At 39.8% G+C, this 23,205-nt stretch overlaps 1 protein-coding gene across 1 annotated transcript in view; it reads right to left on the reverse strand.

Moving 5' to 3' along the window:
• Positions 1 to 1,735: 1,735 nt before the first annotated feature.
• LOC131692430 (uncharacterized) overlaps positions 1,736 to 23,205 on the reverse strand; it is an 87,684-nt gene continuing 66,214 nt past the window's right edge. The window contains exon 3 of the mRNA XM_058979474.1: positions 1,736 to 6,343. Within this exon, the coding sequence (XP_058835457.1) occupies positions 1,948 to 6,343 (4,396 nt within the window). The 3' untranslated portion in view covers positions 1,736 to 1,947. The remainder of the gene's footprint in view (positions 6,344 to 23,205) is intronic.

Genomic DNA, 23,205 nt, shown 5'->3' on the forward strand with positions numbered 1-23,205 from the left:
CAAGTGGACGCTATATATTTGATTTCGCAAAAGCATTCGACAAGGTGCCCCACAACATTGCTGTTTTGAAGCTGGAGCGACTAGGCTTTCCTGAGTGGGTTACCAGATGGCTGCATTCTTACCTCTCACAACGATCTGCCTTCGTTAGAATTGGCACTACATGCTCAAGCGCATTCGAAACGCCAACCGGTGTGCCTCAAGGAAGTCACCTAGGGCCACTGATCTTTCTCTTATTCATGAACGACCTCTGCACCCGCATCAACTCTGAAAAACTGCTCTATGCTGATGATCTAAAAATCTTTCGTTCAATTGCTTCAGCACTCGATTCTGCTGTGCTCCAAGACGATATAGCCAATATAGAAGAATGGTGTTTGCTGAACGGTATGCAGATCAACATTGATAAATGTAAGATGATAAGTTTCGGACGCTCGGCAAATATAAGGCGATTTTTTTAGAACTTCGCGTGAAGCGAATTGATCAAAACTTTTGTACATTATAGTGTATCCTTTCAATAACATACTGTAATTTTTTTATTAAAAAATATCGACAAACGACTCGGTGACGAAGCTTTTTGTAGAACGTCTCTGGAAAAAAACATGAATTGCGGTGATACCTGCCATTCAAAGACTACTTAAGCGATTTCTTTCAAACTTGTCATACACATTCGATGTAAAAATACCTTACCCCTACGTTGAGTTTTAGAGATTAATATTTAAATAAGGGGTTTTTTAATTCATTTTACATAAAAATTTCTATTTTTCAGGAAAAATAGCGCCTTTTTATGATCTCCTTAATCGAAATATTATCTTAAAAACTCTGCGTAGGGGTTAGTTATTTTTGTACATAGAATGTATATGCAAAATTTAAAAGAAATCGGTCAAGTAGTTTTAGAATGGTAGGTAACACCGCAAATCATGTTTTTTCCAGAGACGTTATACAAAAAGCTTCGTCACCGAGTCGTTTGTCGATATTTTTGCATACAAAACTTACAGTATGTCGTTGAAATGATAAACTTTAATAAACAAAAGTTTTGATCAATTCGCTTCACGCAAAGTTCTAAAAAAAGAGTTTTTTTCGCGCTGAAACCCTTACCCCCTCCATAAAATGACTGAGTTGAAGGAAAAGGAAAGAAAGAAAACTGAACGACAAATCAAGAGAAAACTTCAAGCAGACAAAATGGCTCAGCTGAAATCTAAACGCCTAAAACGTGGCTGTGGGTTATCGGTCTCGTGGAGAGGTAACTGCTTTCACGTCATCGAACACCATGGCTAGTCATAAAAATATAAAATCATCTTCCTAAAGCCATCAATATCAAATTTAAGACGCCTTTTGCTACTGTTTTCATATTCAGGAAAACCATGTGCGTCTACAGCTTCATCGGGGTCTCACAACATGAACATCATCTGTGCAACTCGGAGGGTTGCCCATTCGCATCAAACGCCAACTACGAAATCATCAAAAATCTAAAGTTGCAAAGCTAACAATCTGATACCAAATACAAATATGTAATTTGTATTTTCTGATACTAAGAGCCCAAGCAACACTTGCAACATTGCCGCGGTTTGTTGCGTAACCATAAACTTTTGCTGATGCGCTTTTTAGTTGTTAAATCAGTTGAATAATGGTTGATTATCGGCACAGGGAAGCCAAACAGCATAAATACCGTCCGTACATCATTTCAACCGATATGTTCTCTACTTCGTTAATAATTTCTTTCGATTTAAAATTATGTGTATTAGGATACATTAATCATATGTATTTCATTTATCAATTACTATTTACAGTTCTAATTCATAAAATCGAAACGCACTCACTCATTCAAATGTAGTTCCCCAATTTTGCTTCGTATTCTAATGTCCGAGCTGAATGATATAAAATGAAACATCTTATATGATCTCAGCAGCGTAGAAATGTTCAAACCATCTTTGTTCTCAATCTACTACCATGCTAATTGAATTCACTCAGAATCTTCATCCGTATGTACCGCCCTCCTAATCGCCGCTGCTGGTGCGACTGCAGAGCACGCTGTGCATCGTCAGGGCTCTGAAACCGAACCATTGCTTCTCCGGTAGCTCGTCCATCCCGCATATACCTTCGCTTGACATCGTTCACAGTTACGTTATACTCCTTAAAGTGTTTTGCTATATCCTCATTCCGGGCGCGAAACGGTAGATTACTGAGAATGATAATATTATCGCAACTTGTATCAGGATCAGGCAGTTGGCAGGGCATATCCAGTGGCGGATCGTCTGGTTCTCGACCATCATTTTTCGGTGAGATACATTGGAGTGATTGATCTTCCGGGTGTTCCGGTTCCGACTGTATAGCGGGTGTATCAGCAGGCTCTTGTACAGCCAACTGTTCGGTACAGGGTATTTCTTCTGTGAGTTTTTCGGGAATTTCGGATTCTTCCTGATCTTTTACATCCTCTTGACTGGTTTCATCAATATTTACCGGTATTTCCTCAGGTTGATCATGGGAGTCATCAACAAAATAATCCACTTCATTTTGTTGATTATTGCACGCATCATGATCTATGTTTGAAGATGCGTTATCGGATGCAAAATTCTGATTTTGATCATTATCAAAGTTACCTATCCTTTGCCTTCCGTTATTTTCCGAGAAATTACTGTCACTTAATCCACCGGAAGCATTATTTGCAGATCTATCATTGCCAGAGGAATTTCCGCCGTAATTATCATTTGCAAAATTTCCTCTGCCGAAATTGTTACTAGCAAAGTTATTGCTTCCACTGAAGTTATTACTGTGGTCACCGAAATTATTGTAGCCCCCACCGAAATTATTTCCATCTTTATAGAATTTTTGCCCACGACCTCCTCTACCACGGTTTATCCTTTGCATCACGTCCATAACCTGATGTTTATCCAAATGTTTTATAAATCCTTTTCTTTTGCCAATTTGTGAACCATTTTTCAACATTGTAGCTTCCGCTTCTTGTGGAGTATCGAATTCTACTAAGCACTCACCGGTTGGTCGACCGGTATGAGAGCGAATGAAGTGCACATGCTTCGGATTGAATCCTTCGTGATCAAAGAATTCTCTGACGATCGATTCCTGCAGCCCATACTCAAGGTTGGTTATCACTATAAATGTTGTTTTACCGTTGCTCTGATCGTTTGAATTGGTCGATAGTTGATCGTACCGGTCATTACCTTTGGGTCCCATAAAAGACGATGATGCACCAAAACGAGATTGTGAAGAACCATAATTATTCTTATTGTTATCGACACCGTCTCGGGTGTTATCGCTTTGAAATCCAGTCTGGCTCTGACTTTCGTTAGGTTGCTGATTCATAACATTCTGTCGACGACGGGGATCACGGCTGAATTCACCTCCGAATCCACCTACGCTCTTTTGCGGTGCGACGACTGACTCACGGTGTTGTTCTTGCGGTCGCTGCGATTGTGATCGTTGATTTTGCTGCTGAGATAAAGGATTCTGCGGCGATAAATGTGATTGCTGTTGTTGATATTGCTGCTGAAGTACAGAGTGCTGTTGCGATGAATAGGGTTGCTGTTGATTTTGCTGTTGCAGTAAAGACTGCTGTGGAGATGAAAGTGGAGGTTGTTGTAGATTTTGCTGTTGATGAAAAAACTGCTGCTGGGGAGAATAAGATGGCAGTTGCTGATTTTGCTGCGGAGGCAAGTAATACGGTGGCGATGAAAAAGGTTGCTGTTGTTGATTTTGCTGCTGTAGTAAATGTTGTTGCGGCAACAAATGAGGTGGCATTAGCTGATTTTGCTGCTGCGGGGAATAAGATTGCTGCAGTTGATTTTGCTGCTGCAGTGAAGACTGTGGTGACGAAAAATGTTGCTGCAGCTGAAGTGCAGCATGTTGTTGCGGATATTGCTGCTGATTCTGATACGGCGGCTTACTGAAATTGCGACTGAAAATATTTCTAGGATCACGTGGTTGTTTCACATCCCATTGATCCTCTTCAGATTCTGAAACTGAAGCCACTTGTCGACTGTTAGAATCAATCAGCTGATCCAAAGGCGGATCATCACCCATAAGATCATGGAAGGGTCGCTCGATTTTTTCTCCATCAACTGGAGCCTTTTCTTCGACAACCAAATCCATGTTGTCACCGACATCGCTCTTGGATCCTTTTGAATCTTCAACAATATCCTGCACCGAATCATCCAAATCTACAGTTGATGGCTGAACCGCAACAACACCGTCATTATCCTCAGGTTCATCATACTCATTCTTCGCCGCATCGTACTCAATGTCGGTACACAATTTTATGTACACCCGCTTGTTTCTAATGTAATGCTTATGTATACTGTCGTAAGCTTTACGGGCGTCTTCCAACCGATGAAACTTAACGTATCCATCAAATTGCTTCGGATTCTTGTAGTTTTTGATGATCAGTACTTCAACCACAGTAAAATCAGAAAAGATTCGCATTAAATCCAATTCAGTTGTCATATTCGGTAGATTCCAAACGACCAGCGACCCAAATTTATTTCCTCGCTCACTTGAATCGTCCATTATCTCGATCACATCTTCGGATTTTTTGTCTTCGTTTTGATCGTTTAGTTCTACCCAATTATTCTTAGTATCATCATAAGTCGGCCGATATGAATCGATAGCATCTTCAAACTCCTTATCCGTTATCGACTCAAGCTTCACGTGCGCCCGCCTCAATTCCATTCCATCTCTCGAAAGAGCATACCTTTTGCCATCCTTCCTTAGAAACCTGATGTACGCCACTCCCGTCCTCTTGCCATTTCGATCATTTATCATCTTTATTCCATTGCTAGAGATCGACTGTCCGAAGAAAAATCGTCGAAGTTCACCATAGCCGGTGGAGGTATCCATGTTAGAAATCTTAACTGACTGCCCTTCCGTTTCATCGGATGATTCCGATCTGTCGTCATGTTCAGACAATTTATGATGCCTTTCGTTGAAGCTATCCTCCGATGATTTGTTTTTACTGGAAGACATCCTAAAGGCAGAATTATGTTCATCATTTTGCTTTGAGTAGCTATACGCGTTCTGATTTTGGTTCTTTCCGAACCCATTATTGTCTCTACCGGATCCTTGACCGTGACCCTGACCTCGATTGTGGCTTTGACCTGGTTGACCTTGAAAGGCTCTTGGATCACGCATGGCATGCAGCTCCTGTAACTTACTCAAATGCTCGCTACTAATCGGCTTTGACGCCTGAAAGGAGCCATAATTCACTGCAGGGTATAGGCTCGCCTGAGGATTGGACTGGTTATTTGAACTACTCTGAGGCTGCTCATTACGAGTCGCAGACGGATTGGATGCTATCGCTACTGATTGCGGCGCAATGACGGGTGGTAGAATCGGTTTCGTCACACTACTACCAGATAATTTCATCAAATTCAATTGAATCGGAGTGTCCCATGGACTAACAAATGGCTTTTGTTCTACCTCTGGTACAGCGATGGGTGCAGCAGTATTTGCCGATTTCAGCTCAGCGCGATCACTAAACCGGGAAACCCTTCCTCTCGCAGACTTGTCAACCTTTGACTCCTTCTCCCGACTAACATCTCTCGATCGACTTCCACGTCTATCTCGCGATCTAGACCTACGTCGCCTATCACGACGATCACGACTACGGCTTCGACTACGCCGATCGTGACTTCTACTGCGACTACGATCTCTTCCGCTACGACGTCTTCCCCGATCACGGTCACGACTCCTCGACCGAGAACGATCCCTTGATGATCGACGCCTATCCCGTTCACGAGATGAAGATCTACTACGGCGGCTACTTTTTTCTCCAGACTCCTTCTTCGAACTAAGATTACTACTACCGACTTTACCACTGGCGTTGGTCAATCCTTTTGCCGCAGCTTTTTTCTCTGCCTCCGTAGCCTTTTTCAACTGCTCGGATAACTGCGCAAAAGCTGAATTCGGATCTGCACTATTATATGACTGCGCATTTAACGCTGAGAATAATCCAGCAGCAGGAGCATTCGGCTGAAACATACCGGTACTAGAATTCAAAAATCCCAAGCCTGGAATCTCTGAGTAGATCGACTGTGCCTGCATAATCTGCGATTTTTGCGAGTTCAAATTTTGCGCCAAGAATCCAGACAAACTAATCACCGGCGGTTGCGGTTGCTGAGATACCGTCGTTGTCGGAACGGGAACCTTTGCCGCAACAGGCGCAGGTTGGGGCGGTGCCGAGCTTTGTGCTGATAGCTGCATAAATGACATCGTCGTTCGGCGCGCTTCCTCGATCACTTTTTGCATTTGGGCACGGGACGACAGAAGCAATGTGATCTGAACTTCCTTTATCTTACCTCCATTCATCATCATTGCCTGGCGGGCATCTTCGTCGGTGCTGTGGAATGAAGAAAAGAATTTTTGAAATATATGAAAACCATCAAACATTGCATTCATAGCAGCTCTTTGTACCAATGTGATGAAAACGTATTCGGACAGGTACCTATGTTGATTGCGTAATAAGCAAGTATAAGTTTAGCAAGTAAGGCTTGTTCCTGTACAAGAAGAAACTGAAAGTACACCAGCAAGGAGAGAAATGTTCCTATATCCGCTAGTTCTCTTTTTTCTGGAAGTAAAGGAAGGAGTGAAAATCGAGTAGGAGAGACCGAGGCAGATTGATACACAGGGGATGTTGATACAGTGGACATATCCTTTATTCAAAACCCTTAGAGGACACGGATCTACGTGTATCAGACCACCCTAAAAGCTGCCCAAATATCCTACAAAATGGACGTCGTTTAGTCACTTGTTTTGATTGTGTAAGCAGCTCGTTTGGTTTTCGTCCCAAAAGTATCTTTTTAATATTTGTGCAGATAAAGTTTATTGTGGGTAAAATATAGATAATTTTCCTACCTTTCATTTAAATCAGTTGCTTACAATGCAACGAAGCGCTCTTATGAAATGTCACTTCAGGAAGATCTACATCGCAAACAAGTAGCAAGTACGGGCCCTACCGCAAAATGGTACACTGAATTTTGGGGCAAGTTGATACAGTCTGTGAAATGATTCCAACCAGAGTCGGAAAATGTTTTTTTCATTTGCCGAAATCAGACGAAACTGACGAAAGAACGAAGCTTCTTTCCATACCACTACATTGCGAAATCGAAAATGAGACAACGGGCTAGAACAAAGCAAGCATGTAGCAGAGCGTTTTCATTATTCTCTCCGCATGCTCGTTTTCGCATTGAGATTCATAATGATATTGGTAACTTCGATATTGACCTTAATGCTGGGGAAACGAAAATACACTAGCAATGATATTTATATGTCGATGCTCGATTCTGTAGATTTGCGAGCTAATGATGGTATTGTAAGACGGAAGCCTGATCGGTGTGCATATTTCTCATTTTAACTATGTTCTAGTTGCATTATTAGATGCACATTGCATTAATTTCATTTAATGAATGATAATCGCAAATTACTGATCATGCATCAAAACGAAATTGAAATTCGGATTGCCATAGGAAAACGAAAGTCGCTGCTGCTGCTACTCGTTTTCGTAGAATCGAGAGAGGAGGGGACATCGCCTTTACTGTTTTATTTTTTCATGCATTTAGCGACGAAAGAGGCAAGGAAAGGACGAAGATGAATTCTCTGAATTTTGTCGTTCATTGAATAGGTTTCTTGCTGAACATATGATTTTTTCGTTCGCAAAATGGGGAATTACGTTCGAAAACGACACGCCAAATCCAAAAGTGAGTTCAAATAAGCAATGTAGTTAGCGTTGAAAATTTACCAAACCATTCGAAATGTTTCGGTAAATGCGGCAAAACCACTTTGAAGAAACCTTCTCGTGGGTTCTGGTTGGAATTAGTTCACCTTAACCGTTCAGCTAATTTTCTACTTTTAACTTCAAAAATTCAGAAAGAATAAACTGATTGCTACGGTTTCAAACTAGTATAGATTATAATAAAAGTAGCAAATCCACACGTTTAGCTCTACAATTATTGCTCTCTATCCGTTCGTTTGTTCATGTTACTGTATATGTTGATATGTGGTCTTGGTCATACACATTTGAAGTAACAATGATCAAGCTGTTTTGAGCTCCTATTCAAGTTCTCATGACGCCACCCGCGTTACGGCTTCATTTATTTTTTAGCAGGCTGATAGGACTGCTTAAGGGATCTCGAACCGCCCCGTGAAAAAAAATTTGCAAAATCGGACGAATTAGCAACAGTCTGCCAAGTAAACACCGGTCCTCGGGAGGAGGACTAAATTTTGCGCCTGTTTGTATCGAAATGAGTAACGTCAAGTCCTCTATTTTCTCTAGTCCAAGGTATCCTGCTCCTAACAACGCGTGCTAAGTCGTCTGTAATGCAATTAAAACTTGGCATTGATTCCGCTTCTGTCTTTTTCCTGATCTCCTCTTGGGTCCCCTAGGTATGAAGCGGATCAATCGACTAAATCAGAGAGCGCTGTAAACCGTAATGTCCACGTATACTAAATTCCCACCAGCTATTCTACCAGTTATTCTTTCTGTTCTAGTGTGTATTAATGATTATTTAAATGGTTGTTGCATCAGATTGAATTATCAAAATTCAAAAAATCGATTTTTTTCTTTGTTTAATTTTAATCTATATGTATCTGAGAATATGCCACAGAAAGGATTTGGTGAAAATCATATTCCTTGTCCTGTTTCTAGGAACCGAAAGGTATCCATTTCCTGCCGTATCTGAGATACTAAGTGCGGGGCACCACGATGGCACTTGTCTATGGAAAAATCATTGTTTAAAGAATTTACCGATCCATTCTTGACGGTTTATGTATATTTGAGCGTCTGTGAATGGTTTTTTGTTTTTTTATTCGTACGGAAGAAAGAATGCGTCGGACATATTGAGAAGCGTATGGTAACGAGATTACGAAAACTGACAAAAGAAAACAAAAGTAGGGTAAAAGGGTATAATAAGGCCCACCGGGGCAAAATGCCGCTCTTCAATTCCCAGGATTCCTGAATTATCTAAAAAGTAAAAATGACTGATAACAGTATCGTTTCATGAAATCAACGTACTAAGTTAGTTTGGTATTTTTAATATGTTGCAAAACAACAATAGGACCCTCGTTAAGCTCCCTTCGAGTTGGTTAATTTTCATCATTTTCGGCACAGTTTACTGCCTCCTGTTATCGAAAGTGTGAATAACGGTGCAATTTAACGATTATACAACGTGAAGTGACTTATATAAACACATTAAATGTGATCATGAATCGACCAAAGGGCCGAAGTCGCAATTATATCGAATCGAGAAAGATAGCTTCAGAAAATTAAATCGTATTTTAACAGTGTTTGCATACTGCGCTTTCAAATGTATTGAAACACTTTGAAACAATACTAGTTTTCGGAAGCGTAACTAAAATGTTTTATATAATAACGTTTTCGTTGATAAAATTGACAAAAAAATATTTCGCCGAGTGTTGTTATGAAATGTTGATTAGGCCATATTCGAGTTGCCCTCTTGTCTTGACGACTCTCAATTTCGTCCTGCAGTGTCGCCAGAAAACAAAAATCAAATGTGGCTTTCGCCGTGCTCGCTGGAGAGGAAAATTTGTTATTCCCCCGGGGCGTAACAAGCATTTGTTTTTTTATTTAGGGCGATTCTGTTTACGGACCTTGTAAACAATGATGCTGTTAGTTTCGCCCGTATACACTACCTTAGAAATACAGAGGCGTAACCCGCCTGGCGGTTTGTTTACAGTTGAAAGTGAAATCCGTCGTTTTGTTTTTTTATTATTTTCATGAAGTGTGAAATATTTATAAATGAGTTTTTATATTTTTTATGAAGTGTTTTTACTCCTCTTTAAGATATTAATCAAATCTCCGTTTGTGTACATTTGTTATTTAGGCCCATTTGTCGGTTCATGATCGATTTTTCGGCATACTTATGACTGACGCGAGTAGTGACAGTTTGTGAAAATGGAATTCCGGCACATGAAAAAAAATCTTTTCCCCACATCGATTCCCGATGCAAGGACAATAAAAGTGCACAGAAAACATCTAGAAACACAGTGTACATTCTAAAAATAGTGAAAAATGGTTTTTTAGAGAAAAAAAAATCTATCCGAAAAGTGAAAAATACGGCAATAAGAAAAATTGGCATATTCAAATAATTGGCGTTTCACCAGCGACTAGCGACTACCAGATGTCGCCCCAAAATTCTTCGCACGAAAAATAGGTGGCAAACCAGCCGGTCGGTGCTCAGCTATTTTCGTCCGCGTCCCTTGTCACCTATTTTTGTTGGGTGTTTCATCAGCGGTGCTATCTATGAAAATGAGCCGCCTTGGATATTCAACTGTTTTGTTGGTTTCTTATTTTATTGCAAATGAGTAGAGGATTTTGTTCCTTTATATTCGGGATTGCAGATATTTTGTCGCATATAAATTTTGGGTGTTCGTTGATGCGAGGGCACTGTAAGGGAACACGTATCCGCCGGTCGGCCAACTTTTCTTTGGACTGAGCAAACTAATTTCTATGTTTGTTTGGGGTTTGATTTACCAACGGGGGAACTGATCCACAGAGCATTCAGTGTGCGTGGGGAGGACACATGGTCTTGTTGGAGTGGAATGATGACTTGAATCACGTATAAGGTTTGAGAGTTGACAGTTCGCGAGAGATATCGGGGACCGGTTGGCAATTACCTTCAGTTATGTCAGCACGAAGAATAAGTGTTTTGCTGTCATGTTCATTGGTTAGCTTTCAATTCTATCTCATGCCTCCACGCGAGCCTAGGTCTATTGATGACATTTGGTCCTTAGATCGGCTACTGGGTGCTGTCGGTCTTCTACCGATAGTGGCAGAATGAGAGGGTGCGAACGGATCTAGAATACAATACCGTAAAAATGAATAGTTGTTCGGAGGTCGGCTCCAATAGCACTTTGATTTGACTGGTATCGATGATCGCGGGTCAATACGTACTGAAAATTCGCCGCGTCTGTTTAATGAATCTAATTTCAAGTTCCGTTATTGTTAACAAGTCCGTGCATCAAGTTAACGATCCTCTGTATTTCCCTTCAATGTTCGATATAATCGTTCGTATACGTGTATTTCACAAACAATCCGATATGGGAAATAGGAAATACTTTCGTTGATTTATAACATCTCGAGCTATTATAACTCTGTATAACGTGTTATCACTCGGTATTTACACACAATTTACTCGACACAAGAAAAAATAAAGACGCAGGAAAATACCTTCTGTATAAGATTACGCATTTATCAAACGGTCGCCGGGTAAAATCAACACCGACACGATAGAAACCACGAAAAAAAATCGTCGCGTGATTGAATGTTTTCAAAACAATATAAGCAGTGGTGCTTGTAGCCGGCTATCCGGAGTTCAAGTTGCTTATCTTGCTAATCGTATTAACCAACAAATGATAAATTTCTCAAATTCTCGGCAGCCAGCTGCATAGAGCAATTATTACATGATAACGTTATTGGCACACTTACCAACTCTCCTCTTCCCGTGATACATGTGGAGATTCTGAGGATTTCTCGGTCTCTAGTAGCAACATGTATCGGACTAACATTGCTTCCTTTCCCTGAAGATCTGCATTCGGACGTGGCCGGCGTCGGTATTGATCAGCATGCAGGGATCAATATAGATTCTACAATGTGGCTCATCATGTTATTCGCAAGAATGTTGTTCCAAAGAACATTTTTTCAACCTAGTTTGGTTCTGGTCAATAACGGAGTAACAACTACGGGCGATCTCTTATGGTTATGCTTTAATATGTTGCAAAACAACAATATACACAAAAGTTTCAAAAGAGCTATTTTTTTCCACTTTTTCCAATAGCATTGCAACCAATTTGACAGTTGGATTTGATAGAACTATTTCGAGTAACTTACTAGAATATTATAGTTACTATCTTAGTGTTTAGCTTGGCTTAAAACTATGTGTGCGTGTAGAATTATTCATGCATTCACAACAGCTCATCACCGGCTAAAACGCTCCACCCATTGTTGTGAGGCATACCAACCATCCTCTTGTTGTGGGGCATATTAAAGACGCTGAATCCCTCTGAATTTAGTGGAATTTCGAATCAAAACCATTACATTGATCTTAGACAGCACGCATAAGAAAAAAATGGCATACGACATTATCTAATCAATCAGATAAGATCCACTCAATTATCTCATAATCCGAGAGACCATCACTTTCCATGGAGTTCGATAAATGGATGGCTACCTCCCAAAGCTTTTGGTCTGCTTTTTCAAGAAAACTTGGTATCTCTATCTTTTTACCATATTTCATTGCATTGCAGGAGGACTGCGTTTGTAAGTATTAGTAATTAGTATTACAAATATTGATTTACGTATCATTCTGTATATTTTATCGCTTTTCGTTTTCTCCGTCAACTATGGAAACTGTTTAGACCTTGCTCACAGATTCAATAAATTAGCTGTTAGTGTGAATTTCCAGCATTCTTCCGTGAAAGATCGAATTTGTTGTGTGTAAGATGTGGAGTCTATTTGAAACTAAATAATATACCAAACAAATAGAAAGTCTATCCATTAAATGTTGCTGTAAATTATCCAGACCGTTGTTTTCGGATCAACTTACCGTTTGGCCACTATACTATGCTCTTTAGTAGAGAAACATTAAGGTACAAACTATTTTTTCTCCATTAAGGAGAATTGTTTAAACCCAAATTTGTGCGCGTGAAGGGCACAAAACCTATAACTAAATTAGTGATGGAATTTGCGAAAACACTGGCTTGCTAAGCCAAACCAAGTTTCAATCTCATTAATTCTCATCAGCTTAATCGGAACTCCTTTCAGGATATCACGCAGGACTAGTTGTTTGTTCGAAAACACAAATAGTGTTTTCGTTTTTGGATCTAGTATCAATTCGGCGCTAGCCTAGTCTTTTCAAGAAGATAGTATCGGATTCTGATGAGACGAAGTCGAAACTCAGATTTCATAACTATTTGCATTTTTTATGTTTTATTTTGAAGGGGAAGTCAAAATAAAACCGCACCTAAATATGTAACTCACATCATGTTGTAATTCACATAAAAGACCGTTAATATATCCACAACCCAAAATTATAGGAACTGTAATTTTATCATGCAAAAGTAAAGCAAAGGTTGTCCTACGATCCCACTAACACTCAGAATCCTTCCTTATTGGAACTTGAACGTACGATGATTAGCTTTCGAAACCAGTGCCGTACCCTCTGAATCGCCAGACCAGAGCAGTGGTTGTGTATTTGATGATATTTCATGAATTTTTGAAACGATGAACAGTGGCAGGGTGACACGGACTACCCCCGAATCACAAGAATGTTGATGGCTATACCGTGATATTTCAAAATAGTTACTGTTTATTTAACCACTTCATGCATACTAAATAAGAAATAAGAAGTAAATCATTTTAAGATACTCGGATAACAGTAATGCCTTGCTAGCTTCTGCTTTAGGGTTGTTTGAAACCGAAACTACAAATCTAAGTACATCGTTTCACCATCAGTGAGTATGTTGATTTTCTAGCGAAGGGTCGCCTCAACTACACCTCAAAGAAAAGCGTTTTTAATAGACGGTTTGCTAATAACTATGTTTGTCTTGTGATTCCGATGATTCATCAATGAACGCCTTCAACAGCTCATGTTTGAAACACGGCAACCTCTTTTATCAACTTTGCGATGCAGATGAAAGAACTGCCTTTTGTGCATAACAACCACATTTACCCACTTTCTGCAACAGCACAGATTTTCGGGAATTTCAGATTGAACCTCGTCGTTACGGCGTATACGCACGGTTTGAAGCAGTGATTCAGCATCATACTAGCTGTTTGCAATTCACGCTAGGCCTATGAACAGCGCAATCCTACCAGCAACAGAAGCAGCAGTAATCTTGATCAAGCTTCCAAGAGTAGTAACGGTAATGAAATAGATCCGGTCAGAAATATTGCCTCTATATCAAACAATGATGTATGTGTAACGCTTATGAGTAGGTATGATAATAAGGTCTGTGTTAGAAAAAGTGTTGCTCAAGCTTGCGAGAAGTATATCTCTTGAAACTTTTTTTACAAATTGCAATAGTGTACTTAGATTTCAATAGTGTACTTTCAAAATACACAATAAATTTGAGAACAATATTTTATTGACAATGATCTGAATCGATTGATGGTCTAGTTATGAAAGTCCGTTAACACTGGAGCGTATGCGAAAGCTGCATCTGTATTACAACATTATCACAATGATCTCACAATAATACGAACTTTTGAATGGTGTAGATTTGGAACAAAAAATAAGTTTCTAGCACTTTTTAAGTTGGACTTGTATGAATCGATTGGTCGATAAAAAGCGGAAATCCATCAACAATTAACAAGGCTGAATTCGTTAAAAAATATGCCATAATCCTACAGTGGTTTTGGTCTTTGGCACCATCCGCACGTTTTTGGCGACATACCATTCCTTGGCATTCTTACCGCAAAGCAATACCGGAACAATCGTATTACTTCAGCAAAAGCCAGAGGTACAAACAGCCTAATAAACCAGATATTAGCGAATTTCGATAGTATCATATGCTTGGAAATGTCTACCTTTCCCCTCCGATTAAAACTCCTGATCAGGAAGCTATTTGAAATCTGCCCTAACAGGCTTCGTTTTATTATTCAGAAGTTCTTGCTCTTTGAGCTATTCTTTGTTAACGAGATGGTTGGTTCCTTTGAATTTACTATTGTAGAGTTGTAAATAACAGCAATTTTATTGTGCGAATTTATCGAAATACTGCCGAGTTTCTTGACTCCAAAAAAATGTTTCTCAAGTTCGGACTGAACTTCAAAACTTCTGAGCTATTGCTTTTTTTTGGTTTCGTTTCCCAAAAATAAAATAAATTTTAAAAATCATTTGCATTTTAAGCAGTAAGTTGTGATCTCATAACCCTAACATGTATTCCACTCCTCGATGAATACATTTTAACAAAGTTTACGCAAAAAGCGAGGGATTTGATCAAGATGCAGACTTTCAAATGACAACTCGAATCTTTGCGTGCATCCAAGACATTCTTCGACTGTATTTGTGGTACTTTACTTTGTATTACTGCAACAGTCTAATGTTCCCTTCTCAGGATATCAAACTAACATTTATGGGTGGGATATTCGATCTGATAGTAAAGCGTGGCAAGATCAAAATTTTGTTCCTGCGGGTCACAAAAAAATCATTGTAAAATATTCGAAACATGATTATATATTGTCTCTTATATGAAAACCTATTCACAATATTCCCACCAACAAATGCACTGTTTGCTTGTTGAATTCAGTACGCTGAATATATTTTATATTAAAAGTTGACATATTGAAAATGAGAAAGGAAACTATTTCGGGAGTGGGGTGTAATATAGTTTAAAAGATATCACACACTATTATATCTTAAGATAAAATTATCTACTAGTGATAGGGGAGACCAGGGCTAATTGTCGGTGTGTTCAGTTATCGTTTTTACCGCTTTGATGTAGCTAGATCTTGCAAAATAGAACACGTGGCATAAAAGAGCAGACTATTGGCAACAATTCTTAATTTTAATAAAGTGTTTTAAGCATTGTCTCATTTTTAGAAACAAAAATATGTGACGCGGAAAACCCGCCAACTTGCTCCGGCCCCGGGGTAAGTTGGCGGTATGTATGAATGCGCCAAAAACTAAGTAATCAAATAGAGATTTATTTACTTCAAGGGCCTTTTGAAACGTGCTGAATATCTTTTCAAGATTTTCCGTATATTAATCAACATTTACTATTATATTTCATTATATGCATTTTGACTTTGACGTGTACTCCATATTCAAAAGCAAATTTTCGAAGTTCTTCAAGCGATCGGCCGAAGTAAATGCCTCCTGCATTGACAAGATAAACAAGAAAAAGATTTTCTTACTTTAACATGAATTCCAGAAATAATATTTGTTGACTTTTTTTGCACTGTAAATAATACCGCCAACTTGCCCTGCGTGCAGCATTGCCAACTTACCCTAACCGCATATTTTATAAAAAAAACTATTTAAAAATAACTTTTGTTCGTGGGTAGATGTAATAGCTATACGGATACTGAAAGCTCTTTTCACGCGCTATCGAAAAATATAATCATTCGGGATTGAAAATCACCCTAAATAACACAAAGTAATTAAAATTTAGAAAATTTACTTGATATGCTCGAAAACACAATATCGCCCATAACTTCTACAAAACTATACGTTTTTTCGAGAGATGTTCTACTGGAGCTGTAGAGCTAAGTTCTCGGAAGAGCTCCCCGTCAGAACCACATACTACGATTTGCAGACGAGACAGGCAATGGCGCTCAAACACTGCTTTACGCCAATTGTAGCGGACCGTTATTCTGAATGTGATATTCATTGTACGGATCAGGTATGTGCGGGCATAGGGACTCGCGATCGCGTGTATCATCGCGAAGGGCTCGAATATTTGTACGTTAACGTGTTCGATCGCGTGTGCGTTTGTATGTCGCGTGTGTTAACGTGTATGTAACTTCACGTGTATAAATTCTATTTTATAACCGTGTGTCTTTCGCATATTCGCGTGTGTTCATGGATAATCGCTCGTGGACCGTGAATCTAATACTTTATTTTTGGTGTACGGCTAAGATGCTAAAAGAAATTGAGAATTTCCGTATCACTACAGTTCCCAGTGATGTTGTCTATAGGATATAAGCTTTATTTTTTGATTGGTCCTGGTGTATGGACCTAAGTTGCTAGGACAGAGAGTAATGGTTTCCGGACGTGATCAATTCATGAGCGCGCGAAAATGGACGTTTGTAGGTTCGCGTGTGAGACAGCGTTTGAAACTTCGTAGGTGCTAAAACGTTCTTCTTATTACCGGGGTGTTATAAGGTTTGCGCGATCGCGAACGTAGGTGTGCGTTGTTAATCGCGAAAGGCGTAAGCGTTCGTATGTTAACGCGTTTGTCACATGTGCTCGCGTTCATGTGACTTAGCGTGTACAAATTTATAGGAGCTGAGACATCCACTTTATCACCGGGATATTATCATGTTTACGAGATCGCTGGTGTAGGTTCCGTGGATGGTCGCGAAGGGCTCAAGCATTTGTATATTAACGTGTTTGTCACGTGTATGTGACTTCGCGTGTATAATTTCGATTTCATAAAGATGTAGCATGTATTCTTGTTTGATCGCGCGCGAACCGTGAATCTGATGCTTAATTTTTAGTGTATGGTACAGATGGTAGAAGAGAGTCCGTTTCCTATATCACTAGAGTTCCAGATCATGTCACCATGGAACGTGTTGTTTAGTGAATATAACTTTTTTGATTGGTTCAACTGAAGACATTAGTCCATACTGCTTGGACCGAGGTAAGACTTCCGGACGTGCCCGTTTCATGATCGCGCGAGTGGTGGGTAAATGTTTGAGACAGCGTTTAGAAGTGTATAAATTAACCGATACTATGGTATACATCAGTAATGGAAAAGCAAACAAATAAATGTGCAAAAGTACAGACTAATGAAGTAAAATAGAAAAACACATGTAACATGCAATCAAACTCGTCTAAATGCAGCAAATGTTTTATATTTACCATTAACGACAATTGCATGCTGTTAGACTTTCATCATGCTATGCTGGTCGGGAATGGATGTCTCACGTGCGTCGGTAAATTCATTATACCCTAATTTATCCAATCCGACTTTCCCGAATGAATAGAACCAAATGCAAAAATTGAACACCAGTAGTATTAGCCACTATTCTATCATATACGCCAGTTCTGCATACATTCCCTGACCCAACTGTCACTGTACTCAGACAAACACATGCATAGATAAACATACGACTAGCACATAACAATTGTACACTAGTACGAAAAACTACGATTATTACAAAGCGATAACTAATAGGTCTCTACCTATGTATTTATTAAATTAATTTAATTATTAAAATAATTTAATTAGTATATGCACGATGACGAATTCGACCGATAAATGGACACACACTGTCAGCCCCGTCCACGAATATCGCCATAAAATTGTGGAACAATATTTGCAAACACGGCACACAGCAAAAGTCAATGCACTTCGACCCGCCAGTCGGCCACATCACCGCGCACAGACCAGTGGTTGAGCGTTTGTATGCGCAGGTGCAGAGTATGAAGAAACATAGAACATAAAAAAGGCGCATAAACCCTCTCGGTCTCCTCGATGCACAACTATCGAGGCGTAATGCAATAACCATCTTAAAGCAGTTGATCTTTAACGCTGATGCACGCAATATGCCTGATGATGTTTGCAATACCGTCAAACCCCTCAACCTTGGGGAGGGAACTTCTACAAAACGAAACGTTTTGCAACAAAAATACATTGGATAATGGGTTTCACATAACTTGAGGTACACAAGAAGAAGCAGCGCTATATGTCTAATAGAAACAGAGAAAAAGGGATTCCGCCAACTTATCCCAACCGCCAACTAGCCCCGAGCTCCCCTACTCTAGTGTAGCTGTGAAATTCTGCTCTGAACTTGTTGAAAACAATGATTTTTTTTCAAGAGTTGTCCTACTGGAGCTGTAGAGCTAGGATCTTGTAAGGACTCCCCGTCAGAATCACTCACTACGATTACATGGGTATGCAATGTATGGGTCAGATGAGCGCGCGTATGGATACTATCGCGTGGGAATGAGCGTTTATTTGTGCGCGCTTGAAACCGCAGTAATCAGATAATAAGTGTTATAGCGTTCACTAAATAATCGGGGCGTTTTTGTATCTGCGAAATCTTAGACGCAGTTGTGCGTGGTTGATCGCAATTGCATGTTCATTTTTTTAATGTAGAATACATTTAAGCTTTCAATATAGGGGTCCCGTTTCAAAATATCGGCTGCGGCGCCGCGTCAGATTTTGAACGTTAATAACTTTTATCATACTTAACAGAATGATTTGATTTTTAGGCCAATTTGTTGCAAATATGTTCCTCTATGCTGTATTAAAATTTGAAGTATGTATAACATGCACTAATAACAAAAAAAATGTGTTTTGAAAAATCTTTCGAAAACGACTCGGAAAAGTGAAAATTTTCAGCCCATCCCGCACAGAGCCGTCAAAATGGTGGACCAACCGAACAATAAAATAATGAAAAGTTTATATATAGGTCCACTACATGTTTGTTCCTATGGTTATTCGCATTGGGTTGCTTGACGAGAGCAGTTGGTGGGGGAAAGACGGCATATTCCTTTGGTTAGGCCATTAGAAGCCGGACGGAAAGGAAAGGCTCATGCACGGCACGAGAACGAGCGAGAAAGCGATAGTAGTGCATATTAGCGCGATTATATAAATATCTGTCGGTCGGTTTTTCTCATCATTCGTATTCGTTCAAGCACTAGCAAGTAGCCAGTCCACCGAAGGAAAGCAGTTGGCAATGACGACGGCGGAAAAAGTGCCCCAGCTACTGGTGACTCATCGCAACCCGATCAGGAACTGTCGACCTGCAAGAATTTCGCCCCAACTAAAGGGCAACAGAGTAGGCTATCGTTCCAGCGTCTGGGTCGTGAGATTGTGCAGGACTGCAAAATCGAGCCACGCTTACAAAGCTCAGTCGTAATGATGCCCCGAGAAGCCAACGATGCCTACTTGGTCGGTTTGTTCGAGGATGCAAAATAGTGCTTTGTGGCTCACCGTGTCCGCGGGGAGTGCGTCTGAATTATGCTCCCGCAATAAAACAATAAACGGTTCTTTACAGGACCAATTAATTGTGTTGTAATAAGAGTTAAACTGAAATTTACATTTTATGGTGTATAACAAATAATTTTCAGAAAGCTATATAAAAAATACGATGTGTGGAAAGAAAGAGAATTTAAATTATCCTCTCTTGCTCGTTTTCGTGCACTGCTTTTCCATTCCTTTCTGCTGCTACTACCATCATAACTAAAACGAATGTGCGTGTTCCCCCAGCCAGCAATTGGCCAGTGTTGTCACAATTGCATGTCGCTATTACAATTTGAATTATTTTATTGATCCTCTCTAGTATTGATAAAATATAGAACGTGCAAAGTACACTAGTCGCATGCTTTTATTCGAACTTTTTGGCAGCCTCCGTTGATTAACTGCATAAATCGATTTGTTTGTGCAGCTCCTTGCTAGTAGCAAACTAAATAGCCTTTATCAGCGCTAACAAATAACACGAAAGAATTTAAATTTGTGAAAATCATTTCCTTCTTTTCAAATCTGCAGCATTCTTTGAAAATATTGTTTGAATGTTTTTATTGAAAAACTGAACATGCAAGTTTGCTAGGACTAGATTGAAGGCGATGGAAAGACAGAATATTCGTTTTGGTTATGCTAGTATTGGTAGCCGAACGGAAAGGAAAGGCACAGGAATGGCACGAAAACGAGCGAGAGCGATAGTAGCGCTTTCTCGTGTGTTCATATATGAATATTGGTCGGTCGGTTTTTCTCATCATTCGTATTCGTTCAAGCACTAGCAAGCAGCCAGTCCACCGAAGGAAAGAAGTTGGCGATGACGACGGTCGGAAAAAGTGCCCCAGCTACTGGTGACTCATCGCAACCCGATCAGGAACTGTCGCCCTGCAAGAATTTCGCCCCAACTAAAGGGCAACAGAGAAACTAATCTGTGTTCTAATAAGAGTTAAAGTGGTTCACCGTGTCCGCGGGGAGTGCGTCTGAATTATGCTCCCGCAATAAAACAATAAACGGTTCTTTACAGGACCAATTAATTGTGTTCTAATAAGAGTTAAACTGAAATTTACATTTTATGGTGTATAACAAATAATTTTCAGAAAGCTATATAAGAAATACGATGTGTGGAAAGAAAGAAAGAGAATTTAAATTATCCTCTCTCGCTCGTTTTCGTGCACTGCTTTTCCATTCCTTTCTGCTGCTACTACAATCATAACTAAAACGAATGTGCGTGTTCTCCCACCATCTCATGGCCAGTGTTGCCACAATTGCATGTCGCTATAACAATTTGAATTATTTTATTGATCCTCTCTAGTATTGATAAAATATAGAATATGCAAAGTACACTAGTCGCATGCTTTTTTTCGAACTTTTTGGCAGCCTCCGTTGATTAACTGCATAAATCGATTTGTTTGTGCAGCTCCTTGCTAGTAGCAAACTAAATAGCCTTTATCAGCGCTAACAAATAAGACAAAAGAATTTAAATTTGTGAAAATCTTCTCCTTCCTTCTTTTCAAATCTGCAACATTCTTTGAAAATATTGAAAATGTTGTTATTGAAAAACTGAACATGCAAGTTTGCTAGCACTGGCCACTAAATTGAAGGCGATGGAAAGACAGAATATTCGTTTTGGTTATGCTAGTATTGGTAGCCGAACGGAAAGGAAAGGCACAGGAATGGCACGAAAACGAGCGAGAGAGCGATAGTAGTGCTTTCTCGTGTTTTCATATATGAATATTGGTCGGTCGGTTTTTCTCATCATTCGTATTCGTTCAAGCACTAGCAAGCAGCCAGTCCACCGGAGGAAAGCAGTTGGCGATGATGACGGTCCGCAAAAGTGCCCCAGCTACTGGTGGCCCATCGCAATCAACTACCGATCAGGAACTGTCGCCGTGCTAGTATTTCGCCCCAACTAAAGGGCAACGGAGCAACTAATCCGCTGGCTAACATTCCAGCGTCTGGTTCGTAAGGTTGTGAATTACTTCAAAGTCGAGCTACGCTTACAAAACTCAGCCGTAATGAAGCCAGTGATGCCTACTTGGTCGGTTTGTGGGAGTGGGCGTAAATTACAATAAAAGCAACGGTTCTTTTCAGGACCAATCAATTGTGTTCTAGTGAGAGTTAAACTGAAACTTTCATTTTAAGGTGTGTAGCAAATTTTCAACAAGCAACATAATACGTTGTGTGGAAAGAAGTAGCTTGCACACGGAGCAAAAATTTAAATTATCCTCTCGCTCGTTTCGTGCACTGCTTTTCCATTCCTTTCTACTGTTATTATCAGTATTACCAAAACGAATGTGTTGTTGCATGTGTTTAAGAGAAACGTTGAAGTCGCATGCTTATATTCAAGCTTTTTGGCAGCCCCCGTGAACTAACTGCATTAAATGGTTTTTTTGTGCAGCTCCGTGCTAGTAGCAAACAAAATGGCCCTACTAGTGTCTGATTCGTGAGATTGTGCAAGATTTCAAAGTCGAGCTAAGCTTATAAAGTTCAGCCGTAATGGTACCCGAAGAAGCCAGTCTTGTCGTTTTGTTCGAGGCTACAAAACAGTTCGCCAGGCACGTAACTATCATGCCAAAAATATCCAACGATCCAGCGCATCACCATCAACACCAACGCCGATACCAAAGGTTCTTTTCAGAACCACCATTATTACCATAGAGAATTATTTGAAAATTTCCCATTCAAACGTGATTCTGTTGAATATTATTAGATTTAAATTAACGTCTCGAATTGAAATCACGACGCTCCGGTTATGTGACAGACATTACCCACCCATCTTTTTTTATTGTGACCACGACTAACGGTTTAATATAGACACCCCATTTCAATATTTCTGAAGGAACAGAAGGTCGAGTTTGGAAAGTTTGTAACTTTCATTGTACTTAACCAAATTACACAATGTTCGCACTAATGATTCAGAAATATGATCAGGAATCTTCTGTTAGATTTGTAAGTATGTATAATTTACATGAATAAAGAAAAATTGATTTTCAGGAATCAATTATTATCTGTTCTTCCATTGGCCAGTACTACGCGACTTCCTCATGCTAACAATTAATTTCATCGTTAGCCATCTCCCTCACCAAGGCCAACAACGCCAACAAAACCGGTCCTTTTCAGGACCAACATCATTTTTGTAAAGAATAATTTGAAATATTCCTCGCCCAAATCACCTTTTGTCCGAAAATTCCAATGAGTATCAAAATATTTAAAGAACGTGTTCCTTATGTATTCTACATCTCTCCGGTTATGTCGCAGACATTACCCACCCATCTTTTTAATCATCGCGAAGGCCTCGGGCGTTTGTAAGTAAAGGTGTCCGATCGCGTGGGCCTTTGCATGTCGAATGGACATTTGTAGGTCGCGTGGACGTTTCTATGTCACGTGTATAAATTCGATTTTTTAACCGTGTGTCCATTCGCAAATTCTCGTGTGTTCTTAGATGAACGCGGACCGTGAATCAGATACTTAATTGTCAGTGTACGGTTCAGATGCTAGAAGATTGTGAGTTCTTCCATACCAATAGTTTCCGGTCATGTCTCCATGGCACGTGTTGTTTAG

The sequence above is a fragment of the Topomyia yanbarensis genome, chromosome 3, assembly GCF_030247195.1.
Source record: "Topomyia yanbarensis strain Yona2022 chromosome 3, ASM3024719v1, whole genome shotgun sequence".
Classification (NCBI taxonomy): Eukaryota; Metazoa; Arthropoda; class Insecta; order Diptera; family Culicidae; genus Topomyia; species Topomyia yanbarensis.